Source organism: Pinus tabuliformis, chromosome 9, assembly GCF_031772625.1.
Source record: "Pinus tabuliformis cultivar Carrire ecotype Pingquan chromosome 9, CPIR1, whole genome shotgun sequence".
Lineage (NCBI taxonomy): Eukaryota > Viridiplantae > Streptophyta > Pinopsida > Pinales > Pinaceae > Pinus > Pinus tabuliformis.
Window position 1 is genome coordinate 668,779,256 of NC_142307.1, and position 26,274 is coordinate 668,805,529.

At 40.4% G+C, this 26,274-nt stretch overlaps 1 protein-coding gene and 1 long non-coding RNA gene across 2 annotated transcripts in view; one reads left to right on the forward strand and one right to left on the reverse strand.

The window, feature by feature from the left end:
- Positions 1-6,746, reverse strand: part of LOC149150442 (uncharacterized) — a 38,963-nt gene extending 32,217 nt beyond the window's left edge. The window contains exon 1 of the mRNA XM_089446112.1: positions 6,231-6,746. Coding sequence (XP_089302238.1) covers positions 6,231-6,416 — 186 coding nt within the window. The 5' untranslated portion in view covers positions 6,417-6,746. The remainder of the gene's footprint in view (positions 1-6,230) is intronic.
- Positions 6,747-15,308: 8,562 nt separating this feature from the next.
- Positions 15,309-16,191, forward strand: LOC149150443 (uncharacterized). Its single transcript, XR_016262396.1, has 2 exons — positions 15,309-15,681; positions 15,782-16,191. It is a non-coding gene; the product is annotated as an uncharacterized LOC149150443 (long non-coding RNA).
- The last annotated feature ends 10,083 nt before the right edge of the window (positions 16,192-26,274 follow it).

Below are 26,274 nucleotides of genomic sequence, written 5' to 3' on the forward strand. Positions count from 1 at the left end.
AAACACCTATTCGACCTCCTGGACAACTATATATAAAGGACAATTCAACCCATTTGAAGGACAATAAATGATCATCACAATAAGTACTTTCTGCACCTAACAAAGAAGAAATATACCAAATTAAAGGAGAGAAAAGGCAAGAAGAATCCTGCACATGTGAAAGATGAATTCTGTGAACATGCCGAATTTTCTGTGCTACTGCAGGTCTGAAATTTCAAGCCAAAATTTCAGGAAGTTGACCAGTTTGACCTATGTTGACTTTGACTTTGGAGGTGACTTGGAGGAGGGCTTGAATTGGAGTTTTTGGTGGCAGTTATGGTCTTGGTATTGGTCTCAAATATCTCATTTTGCTCTGATTCTATAAGAGAAGGATTGTTGGGTTTCCCCTTGTGGGTTTTTCCCTAGCTAACAAGTAAATTTTGTATATTGTACTCTCTCTCTCTACTGAACTTTTGAAGAATAATAAGAAGACTTGATCAAAGGGTTTTCCCCACATTGGGGTTTTTCCCTAGCATCCGCCAAATATTGTGTCCTCTTGTCTTGGCTTGTCTTCTGGTTATTGTTTATGTTATATCTGCATTTACTATTGATGTTAATGTGATTGCTAAATTGGAAATTGATATTGGGCTAACAAGAAAAATTGAAGTAAATTGCTCTTAAGCATAGAACATACCATTGTTATCTAAAATTAACAATGTCCGACTACCTCCCAGTCCCATAGGAGCAGCCAAAGACCTATTCAGAGTTCCTTCTTTTCGATCTTGGATGCTGAAAGTATCACTCGCTCATACATCCCCCCCAGGATCATACAGTCAGATCCACTACTGGCCCCAGGGAACTTCGACAGCGAACCTGTACCCAGTTTGCCTCCCTCACCATCGGTCATTAGACTCAAGAGCCCCCGACATATCTAGCTCCATTTCCAGACCTTACCATCTCCCTCACTCATTCCTTTTTAGCAGGCCATTGTTATTTTGTGTCATGCCACAAACTATTGAGTATTTTGTATTATACCACGCGTCTCCTATATATGTGTTGTGGCAGCACTACCAATGGTTTGTTTCTCTCTATATGTTATTTTTAGAATTTTTTTAGGAGGTGTGCTTGCACTCCCACATTGTAGTCATACTAACCATACTCTTCTTCAGTCCCATTGACCTACTTCTGTAGTCATCAGTAGGACATTAATAAATTTATTTACTTACACACAATGAATATTTATTGTATGCAAAAGCATATGTGACATATTAGATAGCATGAAATTTCTATAAACAACAGGACATGTAGCCATTGCATTATTTTGTGCAAAACAATTAGGAATCAACCTTTCAGATACAGCTGCATTGAAATCTACCTTTTACAGGTATCTTAGAGATGTTATAAGTACCCACATGTTGCAGTAATGCATGAGTCTCTTCCTATACCCACATAGGCAAATGCATCATTTGCTATAATTAAAGCATCAATTCAATGATGCATAAAGAACAGAAGACATCGGTAACAGTGGACTGCTGTTTAAAGACCAGACCTGAACTGAATGTATAGCCTGGAACCCATTACAACCAAAAGCTGTGATTCTCTTTATATTCCAATGATATATACAGCCAATCTTCTTTATGCTTTGAGAGATTAAACATATGAAACAACATAATTTTATCAGCACGATGTAGGTGCCTAGTGTTAAATTTTACTGCTTGATACACTACTATACAGGCCTTTACTTCCTATGAACAAAGACCATAAACTAGGAATCTGAACAACTCTCAAAACCGCAGATTGCATATATACTAAAATCTGGCCTGTACAACTACAATCAAAAGTGCAGACACTGCATTCTACGTAAGACTCAGAACAGCAAACTGTATTTACTTAAATTTGCATTAAACAATAAACTGGGAAATATGACAACATGGACAAAATTCTGCAGCTCTCAATCACGTGTCCTCTATTAACTGAAGACAAATTTACAACACAATAGCTCAAAACTAAAACTGTCATTCACACCCTGCCCTTGACTTTCTTTTACAGAGTAAGAGAAGGCTAGGGTTTAAAAAAATAACCCATCCAAGTGGTGCATTTATACTACATGAAGAAACTGCCTAGAATAGTGTGGGCGTTGAAGAAGACTAACTGCATGTATGCAATGTGTCGTCCTTATCAATATCTGAAAACTCTCCAAGCCTTGCACTCTTCCAAAATTAAGAATAGTGCCTTCTAAAGATAGAACACAATGCAACTTTTCTATATATGGGCAAGCATGCTAAAGATAGGGAATGCATGCTACAAGTATGCATGCACCTCAACCAGCCTAAATAACTACTGCACCTACCACACTAGTGCATGATAAACTAATGTACCTAATCAATCAACTTCAATCACTGCTGCTGCACAAGAACCAAGGCAAGGCCGAGATGGATCTGCTGTGCTGAAGAAGAACAGTGACTGAGCAACAGGTAAAATATCAGGGAGAAGAATGACTGAGCAATAGGTAAAATCTAACACATATTAGTATCTATGTAGTTCTTTATGCTTTACAAGACTAAATACATGAAAGAAAAAAAGTTAAATCGCCAGGATATAGGGGCCTATCTTATCTTGACCGGGGATCTTTCGTAGAATGCAACTGTAAACTGTGAGCCCACACAGGAGGCCTTAAGGCTTCATACCCACAGTCTCCAGCCACCTCCCAGGCCAGATTCTGTTCATTAGCTCACCTCCTTTATGGTGCTCCCGTCAGTTAGGGGCACTAAGAGAAAGACTGATGACAGCATCACTTCTAGCTCTAGATCAGTGGAGAGCAAAGGGACCATTCTCCCTCCACAAGAACCTCAGAGACGTTGCCAGACCAGATCCTTTACCGGCAGGCAGATCAGATTGCCTTGACATACAGCGGCAGGTTATAGCAACCATGCAGCAGCACAGGAGATAGTCCAGACTCCAGACCCTCCCGTGGCTCTTCTTCAGGACATCATCCTATCTTGAGTTTTCTTCATTTGGCCTTGGATGTTAGGAGAAGTAGATCTACTGGATCAGGACCCAATCCCTAGATCCTTTCCCCTCTGCACATCCCCCTCCCATTGAGGTGGCCTGCACTTGAATATGAGGATTTTCTCATGTTTTCACATATAGACTTCATGTTTTTCTTTATTTCCTTGCTCATTATATAGGAGACTTCTTAGTACTCCTGTTTTGTATTGACATTATTGTATTCAGCAGTTCCATTGACCTACATTTATGGTCATATGGTCATTTGTTCTACATTTATGGTCATTTGTTGGACATTAATATAATTATCTTATCTTATCCTTGTCTTACCTAGTTCATAAGCCTCCAATTGCAACAACTAAAACATGCATCATCCATGCGATAAATAACATTAACACCTTCAGACAAGTACTTTTCCCTGCCAAATTATTATAAGAGTTTGCAATGCCAAGGGCTTCTTTGATCAAATATTAGACATACAAAGGTTTCCACAAGTACTGTTCCAATTTTGGACAAATGTTCACGATTCCTACAGCATGCACCTATAAATCATTCATCTTTTCATAATGTTTGAACAGTTCTTGAAAAGAAACTAACAAAGAGGTCTTTAGCACTAAGAACTACACCATGTCTACCGCATCAAAGCAATATTTAAGGATTCTTCATGAAAGCGCAAGAGAAATAAATAATATTGATGGCACATAATGCAGTGCAGGTGTAGTAGAAGATCTGGCTAACTACTATAGAGCCACAATGTCAACAAAATCTCAACCCCCTTCACCTACTGTAATAAAGCCTACTAGAACCCGTCAAAATATATCATCGAAAGAAACCTTGCACCATTAGGGTTGTTTTGCACAATCCTAGAGTGCTGTTGTACAACTCACAACGCGGAAGACACAGTTCTTTCCATCCATGGCCTATTGAAAAGACCATGATGAATGCTAAACTGGGACTTAAAATACGATTGTTGGTATGTATCTCCATAGATCATCACAATTTACTGTAAATAGAGATAATAATCTGATCGAAGGGTAATGTTTCATATATCTATAATGAGCATCACTATTGCTTAAGCTGGGCATCTCTCCACATGTTTGTGGACAGATGGAACAAGAAAGTAATATCATGGAATTAATGTGCACATGATGATACAATGACAAACAAGATCCACTGTCTCCTGTGTCTCAATGTCCGTATGGCATGTCTGGGTCCATGCAGCACGCTTGTGTGCCCTATTTTTGGCCTGGGACCCACTAAATTAAAGATTAATTACTTTTAGTGATTAGGATTTAATAATATATTTTGGAGTTTAATGTACGCAATATGTATTATTTGTCCAATGTCTTTTATGTTTCTCATTTAAACCTTCTTGGCCTTGGGACTTGCTCATTTATTCACAAATCTGTATTCTAAATCATAATGTAAAAACTTAACTGCTTTCTTTCAGAGTTTCAATATAATTTCTGAGATGGCACATTCTATATATCTACACACACAGAACGATGACACACACACAAAATGAACGGTGATGAAACGTTCAGTGGTCATGTCCCCTGATTATTTATGGTGCATGCCCATACTTCGATTCCAAGTTATGATGGCCAGCACAACGCATTTCCCCATTTCCTAATCTTTGAGGGATCACATTTCCAGCTCATTTTCATTTCCTCGTAACATGCAACTTACACTGGCTCACAATGAACGGTGATCAAATGTTCAGTGGTCATGTCTCCTGGTTATTTATGGTGCATGCCCATACTTTGATTGCATGTTATGATGACCAGATGGCATTTGACATTATTAATTGTAATAGATTTCTGTTGATGCAAAACTCCGTACATATTACTTAGCCAATTTGGAACTTCTTATGTTTTCGTGGTGCATTTTGGTATCAAATTAACCAAGTTTGGCCTACCTGTAGCAGATGTTGTTTTCTTGTAAAAAGGCCTGAAATAACTGCTTACTTGTTTGCTATTAATAAAAGTTTTTTTCAATAAAAAGAGAACCTAAAAGGCGCTGATCAGAGATCTCATCCCATGCCATCAAAAGAAAAAAAAGTAACATGCCAAAAAATGTAATCTCACATTCCAAATTCATACAGCTTTGTAATCTCATATTCCAAATTCGTCAAGAAAATACTGATAATGCCTTTTCTCAATGTACAAATATAACATAACGCCTCTAGTCAGCTAATTGGCTGATCATAACAACATAAAAATATAACATAAATCGTCTGCTGACCTTAGTAAATTAATCTGGATTAACATGATAAAGATTGACTGCTAATTAGCCGACCATACCATATACAAAAATAAAATAAAGTGTCTGCTGACCTGAGCAAATTAATCTGCATTAACTGACAACGATGGACTACGCTGGCCTAGAAGATAAATACGGGCTATCGAATATCCTAACCTTAATTAATTTATCACCACTTCATACAGAGAGCGAAATTATTTCACTTTTCATAGAGGATCCTCTCAAGCCTGAAGTGCAATAATATTGACTAGATGAAGCACGATTTCACAGTCCCTTTAAGGACCTTGTTATATATTACTTTAAGAAAGAAAATCCCATTATAGCATATCAGTTATCTTTCTGAAAATATATTTAAGAACTCGTGGAATTTGGCTGCTTCACACCGCCTGCCGTTGCAGATTAATTATATGGTAATATATTTGGGATTAAAGATGTAGATATACAAACCTGTAAAGAACTTGAATGTTATAGTGGAAAAATGATACGACCTGATAATAATGCAGCAGTACTCATTGATCGAGAAGGAAATTCAAAAGGAGCTCCAGAGTTTGATGACGTTGCTTGGGAATTGGACAATTGAATTTGACAAAAGATGGAAGTCATTTAACATGATTGTTACAGAATGGTGTGCAAGCCACTACAGATCTTCGTAATCAATCCGTTTTAGTAGACTGCATGAAACCGCTCTAGAATGCTAGCCTCATGAAACTGAAGCCCTAAAATTAAACCGATTCGGAACTTAATTGACATATGCCTGGTCGTTTCAGGTTGAGGACTGAAAACCTGAGAGCAAGGAATAATAAAAGTTCCACACGCCGAATTCGTCTTGAGGATTAATCAGTGACAAAAATAATTGGAAAATATTTTAGGGTTTGGAGCGAAAAAAACTGTTTATGTGATCAAATTTTCATAGTGAACTGCAAGAGAATTAGATTTAAGATCGAAACAAAATCAAATTCGTGAGAATAATCGAGCCACCTCACCGCAAAATGGGCAAGATGCACGATCGTCCAGGCCGTGCCGGCTGTGCAGCCCAAGAGAGACAGAATGACGAGCCATGAGAAGAAGAGGATGAAGATGTAGATCGTCCACACCCCCGGGTATTGAAACCAGGATGTGTTCTTGTTCAAATCCACTGGTTGCACTGCCTCCACGTACAGATTCCTCATTCTTACTTGCGCGCCCACGATCTCAGATTTTTGCTCCTTCCCGAAGCAAAAGAGAGGCAGGGTAGCCGAAGCAAAAGGTTTTAAAGTGTTGAAAATGAAGCTCTCATTCAACTGCCATGTCGGCTTGCCAAGTCGATTCACAAGTCGCCGCTCGAGGTTATGAAGTATGAATGCGGGAGAAAGTGGGCGATTTAAAAATGGAACGGGATTCTCAGAGCCTTCATGTATTACTGGGCAGCTGTGTGCGATGTCTTTATTATCACATGTGTTATTACTTTTTAGGTCGTGGTTTTCTGGTTGCCTGAAACAATCATCTATAACATGGGTGTCAATGATCAGACCAGTCTCGTTGAAATAGGGAGATGCTGATTTTTCATTCGGTAACCTATTTTCAATAAATCAAATGGGTTTTAAAGAAGTTTAACTTATGCTGACTAAGTCAAATTGGTTTAATTAGAGGTTAATAATATATTATTTAAAAAATATTATATATTTATTATTTACTTTTCAATCAGTTTAAATTTTGTGAAAGTGATTGATTTTAGAAGAATGGTTTATCTGGATCATCAAAGAGTGAGTTTAAAATATATTTAATGGGTTACAAATGGGTCACATTGTTTTCATTTCATAATCAATAAGATTTAATATATTTAATAAATTAGATTGTTTTAAGTGATCATTGTTTTTATTTTTTTTAATTTCATTAATTTTTCAATATATTACTGGGTAATTATGGTTAAGAGGTACTTTTACATATTTTTTATTTGGAACAAATTATTTTCAAAATATATTGTAATAAAAAATGTATAAATCTAATATCTGTTATACTCTATTGTGCCTAAGCTTTTACATATGAATAACTTCTGATTTTTATCGCTACAAAACACATATCTAATTTATATTATGCCAATGTTCCTAAATCTCTATCTAAACCACCTAATGCATTTAGCATATTAACATTCAAATACTTGTGTCATTTCAATGCTAAATTTTTAACAATGTGTATGATATCTTTTATTTGGGAAGCATGACACAATTAACATTTCAAATAATTAAAAGTTGACAAAGTCTATGGGTTTAACATAAGTGTTATCAACAAATTGATTCAACATTTAATGAAGTTGGTTGTCTCTTGAATCGAAGACACCATGTAGATCACGTGTTTGTGTAGGATCAATGACAAACAACAAATAAGGGGCAAGGCATATTGTCTTACTCAATATCATTCCATTAACATAAATAACATCAACAAATTGAAAATTTTCTTTTTTTCAGTAGGAAAAAATCATCATATTATATATTGAGAAATATATGGATCATGTTTACATTGAGACCGCAGTCATGGAGAATATGGATATATGGCGCCGAAAGGGCGCATATGGAGATGCATCAAACAGCATCATTCAGATATAACAGCATCAAAGATATGAATCAAAATATTGTATGATAGATCGGCAGCATGTGTTAGCAACCGAGGCATTATACATATAAGGAAAACCTGTATAGTGAAGAGAGGATAAACAGATGTAATCATAACTGTAACCGCCATAGGAAAAATATGATCATATAAAAAACCTGTGCACAAATGAGTCTGATATAGTATGGCGCCGAAAGGGCGCATATGGAGATGCGTCAGACAGCATCAATCAGATATAACAGCATCAAAGATATGAATCAAAATATTGTATGATAGATCGGCAGCATGTGTAAGCAACCGAGGCATATATATATAAGGAAAACCTGTATAGTGAAGAGAGGATAAACAGATGTAATCATAACTGTAACCGCCATAGGAAAAATATGATCATATAAAAACCCTGAGCACAAATGAGTCTGATATAGTTGGATTCATCCGTCATTCTGAGTGGATATAGATCCCATGATGAATGGGAGGATGGAGAGCAAAGGCAGGCAGGAGGCCTGAAAGATGCGCCGATTCCTCCATGTCCAGATATTCCAGCATGTGAGGCAGAAGAGAGCCTGTCTTTCGGAGCTTTGTTCTGCCCACCATATAAAGGCATCCTGGATGGAAGAGAAGTGATTGAGAGGGAAACTGTGCATGAGCGAGAGTTCATGCCAGATTGCTTGGGCAGCAGGGCATTGAAGAAACATATGAAGATTGGATTCATTGTCCTGCAGACAAAGAACGCACCGACCAGGCCCAAGCCAACCTTTTCTCTGTAATACATCCCAGGAAAGATTTTTATCATAGAAGAGCAACCAAGAGAAAAGAATGACTTTAAGGGGGCAAGGGGCCTTCCAAAAATTGACTGGATAGAAAGAGGAAAGGGGAGGGAGGTCAGCAATGATGAAGGAGTATATCTTGCGGACAGAGATGAAGTGGATGTTGGAGTCAGTGGACCAAATGAGGGAGTCTTTTGAACCATGTTGGAGAATCCCCTGATGGGAGAAGTGAGTGGTGAAGGATAGCCATAGGGCTTGGAGAGGGGGAGGGATAGCAAGCTGGAGGTCGGATTTCCAGATTGGATGGAGAGAAGACCAGGAGTCTATAAGGGTGTTCCATGTGAATAAACCTCTAGAATGGAGAAATGAGAGGAGGGGAGGGGGGATCATAGACTCGAGGTTGTAAAGAGTGGGGTCAATGCCAATGAGAATGGATGAGCCAGAGAAGAGCGTCCATTTGAGATGATTTCTGAAGAAAGGATGAATCTTTTTAAAACTGATCCAAATGGGGGAGCCACTTCGAATGCCAAGAGTGGGTCGATGAAGCCAATGAGCCAAGGGGCGTCCTTTAAGATATTTCTGTTTAATCAAGTGACTCCATGGCCCGTCGCCAAATAGACCTCTGTGCAGGGATTTGCAAATGAGCGCCCTTCCAAAAAGATGCAAGTCAAGAATGCCCCATCCACCCTTCTCCTTTGGGCGCGAGATGGAGCCCATCTTAACCAAATGAATTTTGTTGGGGGAGGATCGGCCGCTCCACAAGAAGATGGCAGCAATGGATTTGAGTTGTTTGATGATGGAGATAGGAAGGAGAAAGAGGTGGCACCAATAAACTGATAGTTGAGAGAGGACAGACTGAATCAAAACGTACCTGCCCGCAAGAGAGAGAAGACGCATTTCCCACCGGGAGATCTTGAGGAGGAAGCGGTCCACCAACCATGCCCAGTCCAAACAATGATTTCCCATAGCTTTAAGGCGAAAACCCAGATAGGTAAAGCCGTCCTTAATGAGGGCAAGATTGATTCCAAATCGATCTGCAATCCATTGAGCCAAAACAGGGTCCGAGTTATTGTGATATATCACAGATTTCCCACAGTTAATCATAAGACCTGTAGCAGTCTGGAATTTTTTGAAAAGCATATAGAGGAAAATCCAGGATGGTTTGCAGAGCATGGCGAAGAGGAGGATGTCATCGACAAAAAAGTTGTGAGAGAGGGAAATGTCTCTGCAAATTCGGACCGGCTTGCATCTACCTTCGACCACAGCTTGGTTGATATGAGAGCTGAGGCAATTCATGACCAAAATAAACAAGAGCGGGGAGAGAGGGCATCCTTGTCGAAGCCCTCTCTCAGCATGGAAGAAAGATGTAGGAGTCCCATTGATGATGACTGAAAACTGGACTGATTCCACGCATGCCATAATCCATTTGATAGCCTGGGGCCGCAAGCCGATTTTGGAGAGAAGAATATTGAGAAAACTCCAATTGACACAGTCAAAGGCCTTTTTGAGGTCAATTTTGAGAGCGGCCGCGTTGATGTTCTTGTTGCAAATAGAGTGGATGCACTCCTGAGCCATGGCAACCGCATCCATAATGAGCCGGTCCTTGAGGAAGGCGTGTTGTTCTCTTGATATAAAGGAATTTAAAACCTTCTTCAATCTTTCTGCGATTATTTTTGAAATGATCTTATAGAGAGAGTTGCATAATGAGATCGGTCTATAGTCGCCAAAAGAGGATGGTCGATCGGACTTTGGGATTAGGGCAATGAAAGTGGCCGCAAGGGCGCTGTTTATGCTTCCAGAGAGACGAGACATGTCAACCATACATAGGAGATCCTTTTTGAAGAGCTCGAAAAAGTGTGAAAAAAATTCCATCGGCCAGCCATCCGGGCCGGGGCTCTTGTCTTTGCTAAAAGACTTTATGGTTGCGGAAAGTTCAGCCTCAGTGACAGTCCTGAAGAAAGCATCGTTGGCCTCGTCATCAAACATAGTCGGAAGATGCTCAACCGCCCAGAAGGAGTCGGTTAAGTCAATATGTTGTCTTGAGTATTGATGCCTGAAGAAACGAGTGGCCTCCGCTGCGATTTCATGTTGAGAGGAGAAGCATTGACCATGCTCGTTTTCGATCTTCCATATGGAGTTTTTGAGTCTGCGACCATTTGCAAAGGAGTGGAAGAAACGGGTATTCCTGTCCCCATCTTTTAGCCAGGTGGCGCGGCTTTTTAGCCTCCATGTTGCCTCTTCTTTTTGGAGAAGAGCATGTTTTTTCCTTTCAAGGGAGCACAGGGTCGTGGCCGTTGCGATAGATCTCCCACTAATAGGCATGGAGGAGACGATCTTATCTATTTCAGAGTTGATGTCAAGGAGTTCTTGGGAGTCCTTGATCTTCTTGGAATGCTGCCATGTTTTTGTTTTATCTCTGAGAAGATTGACCTTATCCCGAAAAGTTAGGAGGAAGGCGTCTTGGGAATTAATTATATCCTCCCAGCATTCCGTTATATATTTATTGAAAGATGCGTCCTGAAGGTGGGTGGAATTGAATTTAAACGAATACCCCATTCGACGCTCCGTCTGAGCCCATTCAAGGAAGATGGGCTTATGGTCGGACGTGAGCTCCCCGCCAGTCTTTGCGTGAGGCATCCCCCATTGTTGGATAACACTGACATGCAACAGAAACCGATCAAGTCTTTTCGCGATATAGGCAGAGTCTAGTCTACCATTGTCCCAAGTGGGCGCCATGACTGTCGGGCAGATGTCAACAAGATTTCGGTTAAAAAACTCCCTTCTCATTCTAACCGCCATTCTGTCGACTGGGATGCCATGTCCCCAACATTCATCTGAGCTTAAAGTGAGATTGAGATCGCCAGCGATAAGCAGCGAGTCAATGTCCAGAATGCCTGTAGAAAATATGGAGTCCCAGAAAGCTGTTCTGAGTCTGTATGGAGCATATATATTCAGCAGATTTAATGAGACCGAGCGCCCTCTGATAGAAGCAGTGAGAAGAATGCCTGCGGAGCATTTGAATGCCTTAGCCTTAATAATATTGGGATCCCACATGGAAACCAGACCTCCAGAGAGACCATCCGCATTGGTGGCGGCCATGTGCCAAGAAGGGAGCATTTTGCGGAAAAAAGCTAGGGAGACTGAGCTGGGGTGCATAGTCTCTTGGATGAAAATGATGGAGGGCCGAGCAGAGAGGAAAGTGCCCCTTAGAGCCAAAAACTTTGGGCCGGCTCCTAGGCCTCTGATGTTGTAGGATATGAGAAAGGTCATTTGGGCGTCTGTCCAGCCGAGCCTGCTCTAAGGGGCTGAGGGGGAGGGGATTCGAAGATGGGGACATCAACAAGGGGGAGGTTTGATACGCCAAAATCAGAGGAGATGTCCCGGCCTTTGTAGTGACGACTTCCACCCCGGGATTTTTTTCTGACTGTGATGTTCCTGGCCGAGTTGGGGCTGATAGAGGGGAAGGATGGTTTATGGATAGTCAGAGGCTCCAAAACGGGAGGGTTGCAATTGAGAAGTTGCTCGATGTCACTGTCGAGAGTGTTGACCGGGGAGTCAGATGGGGAGTTTAAGGGGGTCGGGGAGAGGTGGATTCCTTTCCCTTTTTGGGAGGCAGAGGGAGGGGACGAGGAGGAGGAGATAGTGATGGGGTGGGAGCCGACCACGAAATCTGAGGTATTCATGGTCGGGGGAGCAGTGACAGGGGCCTCTTCATGCTGTTCCTTGACCGGGGAGCTGCAAAAATCTTCCCTTGAGATATTTGGAGATGAGGGGATTACCTCGGTTGCCCCCGGAGAAATGGGAGTGCTTCTGAATCCTGAGAAGGAGGGCGAGCCTGGTCTGGACTGTGAGACTTCATTAGTACATCTGAAATCCGCCGATTGGAAAGAAAAATTCTCCCCCAGGGGGACTTCTTTTTCAGAGTGGGATATTGATCCTTCTTGATCCTTGGTGACCCGCGTGGGGGGCCGGAGCCTGCGTCTGCGGAAGTGGCAGTCCTTGACTAAATGACCGGTGCGATGGCAAGCAGAACATCGGAAAGGAATGCCCCAGTAGTCTAGCCTTTGGAAGATCTTAATTCCGTCCCAAGTGATCTCAATTTGGTCCGGGTAGCCCCCTTTGTATGGTCTTTCTATGAGGATCCATGCAATTCTCTTATCCTTTTCACCACGGACCCAGGGGTCGACATAAATGAATTTTCCAATAGCACCGCCGATGGTAGCAAGAATCTCAGGCGTCCACAGCTGCAGAGGAAGGTTCGGCAATTTGACCCATATCATGCTGTGGGTGGGAGTGTTCTTAAGAGGATCGAAGCCAAGGTACCATCTCGAGAGAGGAAGGAAACTTCGACCCGAGACCCATGGCCGATTAAGAATCAATTCCAGGTCTTCCTCTTTTTGGAAATGGAAGGAGAACCAGTCCTTCATTAGCCTAGAGATGATTGGAGAGTATCCTATGATGGGAGTCCAGGATTTTGTGATCCAGTTTCTCATCTGAGATTCATCGAGCTCCGGAAAATACCATTTCCCCACAAGGGCGTATCTTTGGAGGCTTTCAATTCGATCTACAAGAGTCGGACCGGAGACAGAGACGGTCGGTTGCGGAACCGTTTTGACCGGGCGCTTTTGGCGCCCCTTTGAGAGACGCGTGGATTCCATTAGGGGAGGGTCCCGCAGCTCTGGTGGCAGGAAGTCGGACAGCGTGGAGTGCCATCTTGGATTTCTCTTTGACAAGTTGTGAATTGTCTCGGTATGTATTGCAGCGGCGAATAATTCCTTTGTTGCTGGAGAGTCACTGTCGGTGGCCATCCCGAGAAGAAGAATTAGTCAGAGGATCAGTAAAATCCCTGAAAAAGGATACCCCGTACCTTAGATAGTTGCCAGAAGAAGGATCCCACGTTCAAAAAAGATCTGTGGAGGAGGAGCCGGCGGAGAAAAATGCCTGGAGGGAAGGATCTATAAAGATGAAGGACGATAAGGTGACAGGCCCGAATGCTTAGAATAATCTGGAAAGGGATCCATTGAAGAAAGGTGACGGGAGGCTGCCGCCAATTGACATATTGAGGAAAAAGGTGGCAGAAGACATTTAAAGAGTCTGATTGGAATTAATGAATGTCGCCGGGAAATGGATTTGAAATGAGATGCCGGAGGAAGATCTGAGAGAGATCCGGGAGGTTGGACGGAAAAACCCCCCCGACGTCGGGGAGAATCGATGGAAGGATCAAGAATTACAGTCTAAGCAGCAGCAGCAGCAATGTAGAACACACCACCATTTGCAGATGCGAACTCGAATGTCTCGGCATGGTCTATAGATATATAACGTGGACCTGATTCTGCTTAGTAATGCACTAAAGCACATCCACATTGAGCAGGGACGACCACAAATAGATGTTGCCAGAGAAAGACGGACCTTTATGAATCCATGTACATGGCGACAGAAAGCAGGAGAACCAAAAATAGCAAAAACTTTGTTCCAGTATCAGTAAACAGGAAGGACCCCGACATATATGCATATATTAATAAGCATTTTCCAATAATTTACGATGCTTTGTTCCAATATCAGAAAACAGGAAGGACCCCGACATATATGCATATATTAATAAGCATTTTCCAATAATTTACGCCTGAGGGAGAGTAGAAAACACAGTCTATCTAAAAAACAAGCCCCTATATCTCAAAGCTTGGAGACCTCAAATAAAGTTACCTTCCATCTCGCCAAATTTTGGAGCTGCGGATCCCTCGCCGTGAAATGGAAGCACAAATGCATCAACAAAGAAAGTAGAAATTTCGAAATGTGCAGATGCTATAGATCAACTGATTTCTCCAGAAACGAGAAGACATCATTGAATTGGACGACTTTGACTATTAAGATTTACTTTTGACTACCATTATTCAACAACATTGTCATTCAAATATTAAAAATTTCAACTCACAACTATAAAGATTTACCTAGTCTTGAGGATGTGGTCCAATGGTTGGTTAAACAGGGACATTTGGTCCCCACAAGTCTTGTAGTCCAATCTCGGACAGGCTAGGAGCTGCTCCATGCATGATTTCTTCAATTGGAAAAAAAATTATAAAGATTTACTTCGACTATCATTACTCAATAATATTATACTTCAATATTAAAATCACGAGCATCAATTACCATTAATTAATAGTATTATGCTACATATATTAAAATCATGAACCTCGACTACCATTTCTCGACTTCAAATATTTCAAATATTTAAATCACAAACTGATTGTTCAACTTGTCAATTTGCAACTCAACAATCCAATAGTCATAAATTTATAATAGTTGTATCTTGAATTATGTTAAATAGTCATAAATTGGTTGTTGGATTTAGGGCTTATTTTGTTCTAATAAAATATTTCTTCCTTGAATTAAGTTGTGAGCCGATCTGCTTATAATGGGATGAGATAGAGAAAGACTGACCCACTTTTGATGAAGTGTTTATCACTAAGATTGTGGGTGACTCCATTGAACCTGAAAACCTTTAGCGAAATTTAATTCCCACACAAACCATATAATATACACCTAAAAGTGTCCCAATAAATATTATTTTCCCACCGACCCAACCCAAATAATATACACTCATGGTATCCCAATAAAATATTATTTACACGTCATGGTATCCCAATAAAATATTATTTTCCCTCCCACGCACACCGACTCATATACACCTCATGGTGTCCCAATAAAATATTATTTTCCCTCCCCTTAAAAACCAAGATTGTTATGAAGTTGTCGACGCATGTAAATTGGGAAACCATGATCGGGATTTGAATGTTGTTAGTCCCTGTCGTTAGCGAGACCCTTTTCTACTTCCCACCGGAGTACCAAATAGCGCGATCAACTTCCGGCCATCATAGACGATCTGCGGGAGTTTTGCAGCAAATGTTATGTGGGTCACGATCTTAAATTCAGCCATGACGTTCTCGAGGTCGAAATTCGAATCCCATCGCGACGGCGAGCTTCAGTATGCGAACAATTCAAACTAAAAGAACGACACCGTCATCACCAAGAGGTTTTCCTTACTCTGGTCGTTCTCAGACAATGCCGACAAAACATTGCTAAAGTAAGGCATGCTTTTCTTAAGCTTATTTCCAAGCTGTCAATGGTGTTGGAGGGAAAACTCTGGCACATTAAAACCCTAGTTAATTTACGCATCATTGTAGATAATGAAGCAAGACGATAACAACTGGCCTAAGCTGGATAGGGTTGGTCGCCAGGAGTTGGAAATTGGCATGGGAAATGAGTTATGGGGAACACGTACTGTAAGAAGTTCTTATTGTTTACTGTGGCTGAGCTCATGAATTTGGGGACTACAAATTCTGGGTCGGTTTTCGAGGATCGATCTTGTTCATGGCCGAATAGGGAAACTCCTAATGGGAGGAAATAGCTACAATTCCTTTGCTAACTATTGTTTTTATATGTATTCTGAATCTGGCATGTAATAAGAATTTCATGTAATTTTCTCTATAGGGAGTTAAATTTCCCTAGTCAGTGAATTTCAGATCTGTGGTTCTTGACATTGGCATCTATCTGGCCAAAAGGTTTTCTATTAATTATTAAAGGTTATGTTGAATAGCATTGCATGAAACACTTTGTGTATTTGCCATTTACAAACTAATTGACATGCCCATGGTTCTTTTGCTTCCACTAGGCTTTGTTGGAGAACGTGGCAGGCAAAACTATCCAGTTACTCTGTTAGTTAACTTGGTAATTGATGTAAATGACTCGCCAATCTTCTAATGATTGGCAGCTATCAATGAACCCTATCCTACCGTGCATTGTGCAATGCCCTGTATGCATTATGAAAGTGGGTCAGCACTGAATTCTTACCATTTGCCCTCAAATTTGTCATTCATGGGCCGGTGGAAATATTTAGTGGCACTTAAAAAGTGTTTCTGTGCCCCATCATATTCTGTTGTGCAAACCTCCTTATTGCATTTAGAGATTTATCCCAATAATAACAACACAACCAAAATTAATCTCGTTATCCGTACCTAAATCACAGTTCTTCATTGAAATCTCTATTGGGTTTTTCTCTTTTTATCTCCTTCAATTTTATGAAATGATTATGGGTAGTTCTTTCCATGTCTGGATAAATTATTGTCCGATTCAGCATTGTTCTATTACGCTTTCTCTAAAAGCATAGACTAAGTGAGCATGTGTCCAGTACTCATTGGCCATCCATGCTCCTCTTTCCATGTGCAATTTCTGCACATTGCCTCTGTTTCTGCTTGCTCTCTTTTTTTTTTTTTTATACATAAAGATACATATATTAGTGGGGGATTTTGGTCAGATATTTTCATCTCAATGGACGAGTTAAACAACAGACCTTTGAGGGTAGGACCATCAGATTTTTCTTCACCGGCTCACAGAAACTGATTAGCCTGTTGTGATAGCAGATTCAGATTTCAAACTTGTGAGCGTCAGGTTTTAACTTTGACGACTTGTGAGCATCAGGTTTTGACTTTTGCCCACTTCTAATTCTCCCTGATGCTAGCCTAATATTCAAGTCTATAGCCCTCAGTGTAATAATCAAGCCTATGGCCCTAGTGTTGATATGTAGTTCATGGTAATGTTAAATTCATGGTAAAAGTGACATTCTCCTTTATCTTTCATTTTAATTCTTTTACTTAAATTTTTAACATTACCATGAAATAACTCAGGATGTTTAAAATTTTCAACATTACCATGAAATAACTCAGGATGTTTGAGAGTGGTTCCAACCTCTTTGGATTTCATATGGAGAAAATAGAATTTTAGATTTCACTCAAAATGCAACAGATTTATGTAGATTTTAACCTCGTACAGAAATTACCTGCATACGAATTCTAAAACACAGAAAATAAACAATGCGAGAGCATAACACATAAACACATATACACAGAGATTTTCCCCTAGATCCCAAAACCGAGACTACCAGCTTGATTTTTCATTATAATCCTTTCAATGTTACAATACATATTTATACATGCCGAAGCATCCAATACCATGGACCGAAAACCATAAGTAGGTCCACCCAACTTAATATAGGGTCGAAAAAAAAATTCCCTGGGGCGCTGCCCCGAACCCCGTAGAGGGGGGCAGGTAGCCCCCCTCTAACCCACCGGTTCACTACGTGGGCTAGTTGTGGAAAGAATACAACACAACCCAACATTCTCCCACTTCTTGTTTTTTTTCCACAGGGGGCCACAAGAGAGCTTAGTCATTTATCAAGCCTTAAAATGCCCATTGTTTTTCTACACCAAGAGAACTTCTCAGAGCTCACAGATTTTGTCAATGCATCTGTAGTATTCTTCAAAGTGTCCACTTTTACCAGCAACACCTTTTTGTCTTGTATCATATCCCTCACATAGTGATACTGAATATCAATGTGCTTTGTCTTTGAATGATAAGCACGGTTCTTTACCAAGAAAACTGCACTTTGGCTGTCACAGTGTATCCTTATAGCTCCCTATACTAACCCCATACTTGAGCACAATCTCTGCAACCAAACTGCTTCCTTGCTTGCATGAGTGCTTGCCATGTATTCTGCCTCTGTAGTTGATAGTGCCATTACAGATTGTTTCTTACTCATCCAACCGATTGCACCTCCAAATAGGTTAAAAACATACCCACTTGTAGATCTTCTCTGATCCAGATCTCCAGACCAGTGTGCATCAACAAAGCCACAAATATCCAACACTCTGTCCAATCCTGGTCTTCCTTGGTAGCACAAAACATAATCACTAGTGCCATGTAAATACCTGAAAACCCGCTTCATCGTTGTTCAATACTCTTTCCCTGGTTTTGACATAAACCTGCTCAATACTCCCACTACATGTGCAATGTCTGGTCTAGTACAGACCATCGCATACATCAGGCTACCGACTGCACTTGCATACGGAACACGAGACATGTTCTCTTCCTCTTCTTGTGTCTTGGGACACTGTTCAGCAGATAACTTTACATCTACAGGAATAGGAACCCTCATTGGTTTACTATCCTCCTTATTAAACCTTTGCAATATTGTTTCGACCAATGTTGCCTTAATCGTTATCAGGATAATATCGGCACGAGGAAAAAACCGGAAAAAAATCATAATTATCGGGAAATAATCGCGAAAAAATCGTTTGGTACAAAAATTTTCATTTTTTTCATTTTTTTTCACTTTTTTTAATATCTAAACCATCTACAACATAAAATAAATACATTGACACATAAATATGATAAAAGAACTAATATATAAGATGTTTAATATCATTTCTAGTGCTAAAATCACATATAACATTGAATCACGTCCTGAATAGTAAGTCCTAACTCCCGAGTCTCAACTCAGCCTCAAAATATCAACAAAAAATATAATAATGTATCTCGTCATGTCATAATGTCATATACAATAAAATGAAGAAAATAACTAAAGTCTAATCCTATTGATTTCCTCAGCCCCTCTTACGAGAAAATGCCACAGCTTTCCCTTTTCGTCTAGATGTAGATGCTGGTGCCCGTGCTGGTGGAGATGGCAGTGGACTCTGATGTGCTCTAGAAGCTGAAGAATTAGAAGTAGGAGCTATAGGAGGTAGACCACGTCCTCTACTTGTGGCAGTGGTAGCTTGGGCAGGTGGTGTCACCTCCTCCTCCTGCTCCTGCTCCTCCTCCCCCTCCACTACATCCTGCACTATTCAATCATCAGCAGACTCCATGAGAGGCCTCTCGGCCTCAACCCTCCATGCAGCAGTGGTGTCAATCCCATTCAATGAGATGTTCTCCACATCAGGTGTCTTATCAAGTTGCCTCACCCACAATCAAAGATTGTAGTAGACGTAGACCATGTCATTAAGTCGCTAGGACTCCAACCTGTACAAAGATCATGAAATAATAATTAATAATTATAAAAGAAATATTGTTTAATGAATTCAAAAAATTATTTGGAAATTTGCAATATTTTAAATGTTTAAGTGTTAACCTGTTGCGCTTCTTGTTGTGTATTTTTTCAAATACACTCTAGTTGCGCTCACATCCTGAGGAGCTACATGTTTGGCTGAGGATGTGAATGGCAAGCTTTTGCAGAAGGGGTACCCTGCCACCATACATTTTCCACCATGCATTTACAACAAAATTACAAAATAAAATTTTAAATAAACATAAGAAAAAAATGGAATTTGAAAAAACAATGAAATTTGAAACAAAGTTACAAAATAAAAAATACCTGCCATTTTAATCGTTCTATCAGTGATAGCCATCTCAAAGCCAAATGTGCCACCAGCCATCCTATATGTCTCAATTTGTTTAGAGATCTCTATACGTTGTTCTGGAGATCGCACCATCTTCTGGACACAGGATAAGAATCCATCCATGATCTCAGCATCAAAATAAAACCCACATGCGTAAGAAAATGCAGGGTTCAGGAAAAGCGCAGCAGCATGAATGGGACGATGGAGTGTGTTGTTCCATTGCTCATCAATCACTCCCCATAGGAGGAGTTGTCTCTAAAACCCATCATCTCCCTTACCATCATAGTAGGCCCAAATGGCTTCTTTGGCCCTGTCTATGGCCTCATACAAATAGCCCATTGCAGGCTTCTCACCATCAACCAACCGAAGAACCTTTACCAAAGGTTCAGTAACGGCACACACCTCCTGCACTCCTGCCCAGAAGTCTTCCTGGTATGAAACTAGTTTGCATACGGCCTCTCTCTCTGGTTTGCGGCTCATTGGCAAAGCACGCCACTCCTCTGAAAGAAACATTCTCTTCACATCCCACATAGAATTCAAGAGGGATTGAAGAGATATGAAACTGGTGGCAAACCGTGTAATGGCGGGGCGCACCAACTCTTTGTTGTTGGTGAATCTTCTCATCAAGCTAAGCACAGATGTATGGTTATATATAAATTTTGTAATGCTTTTGGATGAATCAACAATATCTTTGACAAAGGGAATTTTCCCTATGTCCTCCAACATCAAATCAATACAGTGTGCAGCACAAGGTGTCCAAAATAAAGTAGGATGCCTGTCCATAAGCATCCTGCCAGCAGCAACATAATTTGCAGCATTGTCTGTTATGACTTGGACAACATTTTCTGCACCCACCTCCAAAATAAACACATCTAGCAAATCACATAAAGTTCTTGCATCTTTGATTTGTGCAGATGCATCAACAGATTTGATAAACATAGTCCCCTTGGGACAACTAACCAAGAAGTTTATAAGGGTTCTCCCGTTTTGGTCAGTCTAACCATCTGACATAACAGTGCATCCTGTTTGTGCCCATGATGCCCTAAAATCCTCCAATCTTTTGGTGTAGTCAAGCTTTTCATTTTGAAGAATCCAGCCTCTGACATCATGATAAGAAGGGATTTTGTACCCTGGGCCAACACTTGCAATAGCATCAACAGCAGGTTGGAAAAATGGATTATTCCTTACAATGCTGAAAGGAATATCACTCCAGAGGATAAATTTTGCCAGCAACTTGTCTGCTTGTTTTTTCTCAGTTCTTTTTAGCATTGAACTGATAGATGGCTATGAACCAGGTGTGGTTCGAGGAACAAAAAATGATGTGGCAGCTACTGGATTGGTTGATGCTGCAGTAGAACCAATGCCACTTGCTTCAGCTGACCTTTTTAGTTGCCTTTTGATTTCTTCTTTGGCCTCTCTATTGTGGTCTTAAGTTTCCAATGCTTTCATGGCTCTTTGGATGAGTTCAGGATTTGTATTTGAACAAGGCCCCACATCTTTTCCAAGGATTTGTGGAAGGTGATACTTCAACCTGTACACCCCCCCGAGCATAGGGTGGCCACACAACTTGCAAGTCAAGTTAGTTTATCATTCGGAGCATTAGGTTCACCATATTCCCAGAAAGGATCCAATTTCCTTGGCATGTTTGTTTTTGAACTTTAAAGTTGCAAACTTGAATGGTGTTTCGATGAAGTTGTGAACCTATGGGAAAATAAGGATTACAATTTAGTATTTACAAAATTACAAGTTACAAATTTACAATTTAATATTTTAATTTTTAATTTTTACATTGTACAATGAAAACCCAAGTTACCCAACCAAAAACAACCATTCCAAACCCAAGTTACCCAACCGAAAACAACCATTCCAAACCCAAGTTACCCAACCAAATGGCAAAAACAATGAAAAAAACATAAACAATGTTTAAAAACAATGAAAACAAAAAAAATTTGGTTCCCATAGTCATACCAAGTTACCCAACCAAAAACAATGAAGAAATACAAAAACAATGTTTAAAAACAATGAAAACAAAAAAAATTGGTGCCCATACCAAGTTACCCAACCAAAAACAATGAAAAAATACAAAAACAATGAAAACAAAAAAAAATTGATCTCCATACTGTTTCTATGGAGAAATCGGTCTCCTCCTCTTGATTTTCTCCTCTAAGCACTTGAATCTGCTTCAAACCTTCTCCAGCAACGTCGCCCAGCTCTCCTCTGCCCTCTGCGTGCGACTGTACAAATGAATTCATAAAAAAACCAAAAAAATCTTTATAAAACCTCGCTGCCGCGAAGCCCCACGATAAATTCGGTTTTTATCGCGATATTTTGGAATTTATCGCGATAATTTGAAAAACTCGCGATAATTTCATAAAAATCGCGCAAAAAAAATACCCTTGATAAATTCGAATAAAAATCGCAATATTTTCGTTTTATTGAAAAACTTGCGATAAAACGATTTCACAACACTGGTCTCGACATACTTCCTCTGGTTTAACCAGAGCTTCCTCTTTTTTTGATCTCTTTTAATTTCCATGCCCAAAATATAGTTTGCAGCACCAAAATCTTTCATGTCGAATGTGGAGGACAAATGGGTCTTCAAATCCTGGATAATTTATTTGTCATTTCCAACCAGCGACATATCATCCACATACAAGACCAGATAAATAACACGGTCACCAATTAATTTAAAATACACACAGTGATCTATTTTGCTTCTGGTGAAGCCAAGTCCCCGTATAAATGTATCAAATTTTTGATACCACACCCTTGGTGACTATTTTAACCCGTATAGAAATTTCTTTAACTTGCATACCAATTCTTTCTTACCCTTCACCGCAAAGCCTTCAGGTTGCTTCATGTAGATCTCCTCTTCCAGATCCTCGTGAAAAAATGTTAGCTTCACATCCATCTGTTCTACCTCAAAATCAAAAGCAACAACTACAGATAAAAGTAATCTAATAGAAGTTACTTCGGCAACAGGAGAAAAAATATCACCAAAATCAATACCCGACACCTGGGAATAACCTTTTGCTACCAACCGAGCTTTGTATTTCTCCACCTTTCCTTCTGCATTTGTCTTCTTCTTGAACACCCATTTGTTGCTAATGGGTTTCCTTCCAGCCAGCAACTCCACCAGATCCCAAGCCTCATTTTTGTGCAAAGATGCCATTTCATCAACCATGGCCTCTTTCTAGAGTTTTCCATTTTCTGAATCTACTGCTTCCTTCATAGTTCTGGGATCATCATCAGTAATAGATAAAGCAAAATTTCAACAGAAAGTAGATGGACTATACCTTTTTGGCTGCCTTCTTTCTCGAACTGATCTTCTTACACCCGGAGTTTGTGGCTCTTCATCTTCTGATTTCTCCTCTGCTGTAAAGTCTGATTCTTCCTCTTTTAGCTCAAACTCTATCTTCTCAGGTTCCTTTGGTTGGACTTTATGTTTAATAACATCTTTCACCTCTCTGAACACCACATCTCGGCTGTACACAACTTTCCTTGTTATTGGGTTCCAAAGCTTATAACCCTTTAAACCATCTTTATACCCAATAAAAATGCGCTTTTTAGATTTATTATCCAACTTGGTTCATTTATCCTTTGAAACATGTACATATGCATCACATCCAAATACCCTCAGATGTGAAAGAGAGGGTTTTTTACCAGTGCATACCTCTTGTGGAGGCTTACCCTCCAACGCTGATGAAGGTGATCTGTTGACCAAGTAACATGCTATCTCCACTGCCTCTGCCTAGAATTCCTGTCCTAACCTGGCACCACTGAACATGCTTCTTGCCCTTTCCATCAACGTCTTGTTCATTCTTTCTACAACTCCATTTTGCTGAGGTGTATATGGAGTAGTCCTCTGCCGTGCTATACCACACTTCTTACAGAATTCTTCAAATTCCTTACTGCAAAACTCTCCACCGTTATTTGTCCTCAGCACCTTTATCTTCTTCTCTATCTGGTTTTCCACTAGAACCTAAAATTCTTTAAACCTGTCAAAGATTTCAGATTTTACACAGACTTACCCAGTGATGGAACCTTCACAGGTCCAAACACATCATTGTGCACAAGCTCTAATATCTGTTTCATCCTCTTACCACCAGACGGGAAACTCACCTGATTTTGCTTTCCATATACACAATTTTCACAGATATCAAAATCCAGAGAGTTATTACTCATACCTTCTACCATACCTTTACCATGAAGTATTCAAAGGCCCTTCTCTCCAATATGTCCAAGCCTTTGATGCCACAGCATGGTCTTTTCTCCAAAGACCACTAGATTTTCTGCTCCACTTTCAGGAACCACAGAACTGTTGCATCCATCAACAACAGTGCTAACTTGCAGCTTGTATAGAGTTCTAGTCCGCACTCCCTGCATCAATACCAGTGCTCCCCGAACCATCTTGCAGGTATCCTTCTCGAACACTGTTTTTACACTTGCATCATCCAGCTTGCTTACAGAAATCAGATTTTTGGCTAATGCAGGAATATGCAGAACACCAGGAAGTGTTCTGACTCTTCCACCTTGCAACTTCAACTTTATCTTTCCGCGACCAACGATTCTAGCCTTCCTATCATCCCCTAAGAAGACATCACCACCATCGTATTTATCATAATCGCAGAACCACTCTTTATGGGGAGTGAAGTGAAAGAATGCACCTGAGTCAATCGACCATGCCTCATGATCTACATGTGTACTTGAAGAAGCCAAGTACACATCCCCACCTTCTTTGTCAGGTGGTTTTCGCCTCTGCAGAAGAAGCATCATCAGATCCCTTTCCTTTGTCAGGAGCTTTAAATTTACAGTCCCTTTTGTAGTGCCCTTCCTTTCCGCATTTCCAGCACACCACCTTTACAGGTTTTCCTGGAAATTTAGATCTCCCTCTAGATTTAGATCTCCTACTCGATGACTTATTTTTTTTTCTGTTCTGAGACCATCCTCGTACAGACAAGGCATCACCATTCTGGCTCTCCATATTTTTCCATCTCATCTCCTCCGTCAGCAAGGATGAGACTATTTTATCAAACTGCAAGGCAGTTGCATTGATACCTATTGCAATAACCAGACTATCCCACGAATCTGGTAGAGCACACAACAAACTGATATACTTATCTTCATCTGAAATTTTAATATCAACAGATAATAACTGACTTACCACAGTATTAAGTGCGTTCAGATACTCTGTCACCGAGTCTCCATCTTTCATCCTCAGGTTGTACAGCATTTTCTGTAAGAACAATTTATTCACCAGAGACTTAGATTAGTACAAAGTCCCTAACTTGTCCCACAAAGCCTTAGCCGTAGCTTCCCCTGATACATTCAGCAATATTGAATCTGAGACACACAATCGTATTGTGCTCTTTGCCTTTCGATCCAACTTCTTCCATTCTTCATCGGACACTCCTGTTGGTTTAGTACCCAGATCTACTGCAATCCACTGATCTTTATCCACCAACAGATCATTCATCTCGAGTTTCCACAACTCAAAACTTAGACCATTAAATTTCTTGATCTCTATCTTTCCACTTCTTGCCATCTTCTTTCACCACTAGAATCGATCCTGCAAATCTCCCACTGAACAGGGTCTACCACAGGTCCGAGCGAAACCCCTCAGCAACAAATGCGTCCCCTTGAAGCCAAAACAGCTTCGATACCAAATGTAGGTTTTAACCCCGTACAGAAATTACCTGCATACGAATTCTAAAACACAAAAAATAAATAATGCGAGAGCATAACACATAAACACATATACACAAATATTTTCCCCTAGATTCCAAAACTGAGACTACCAGCTTGATTTTTCATTATATTCCTTTCAATGTTACAATACATATTTATACATGCGGAAGCATCCAATACCATGGACCGAAAACCATAGGTAGGTTCGCCCAACCTAATATAGGGTCCCAAAAAAAAATTTCCCGAGGCAGCACCCCGGACCCCGTAGAGGGGGGCTACCCGCCCCCCTCAAACCCCCTGTCACCCCCCGCTGCGTAATCGGTGCAACGAAGGGGGACCCCGGCCCCCCCTCTAACCCCCCACTATGTGGGCTAGTCATGGAAAGAATATAACACAACCCAACAACTTAATAGTTTTTCAGGATTGAGGGATTGAGGGGGATTGCAACATTTCCATTGGATTTTGTCATGTACAAGGGTATGGAACTAGTATTTAATAAAGAGCACCAAGCCCTCTATGTAGTTCAATGTTAATGGCATTGGTTGTCAAACTCCTCTATCATGACTCTATTAAAAATGTACCCATCACTCAAACAAAATCTTGACATGACATGCTACGTTTCTTCTATCTTATTTTAATGCCTAAATGGCTATATTGATTACGAAGACCCCAATATAGGCAATGATTTTGATGATATGTAGGCATTTGTTATAGCATGATTTTTTTTATGCTAGAGGCCATCTAGAGCCTATTTGCTG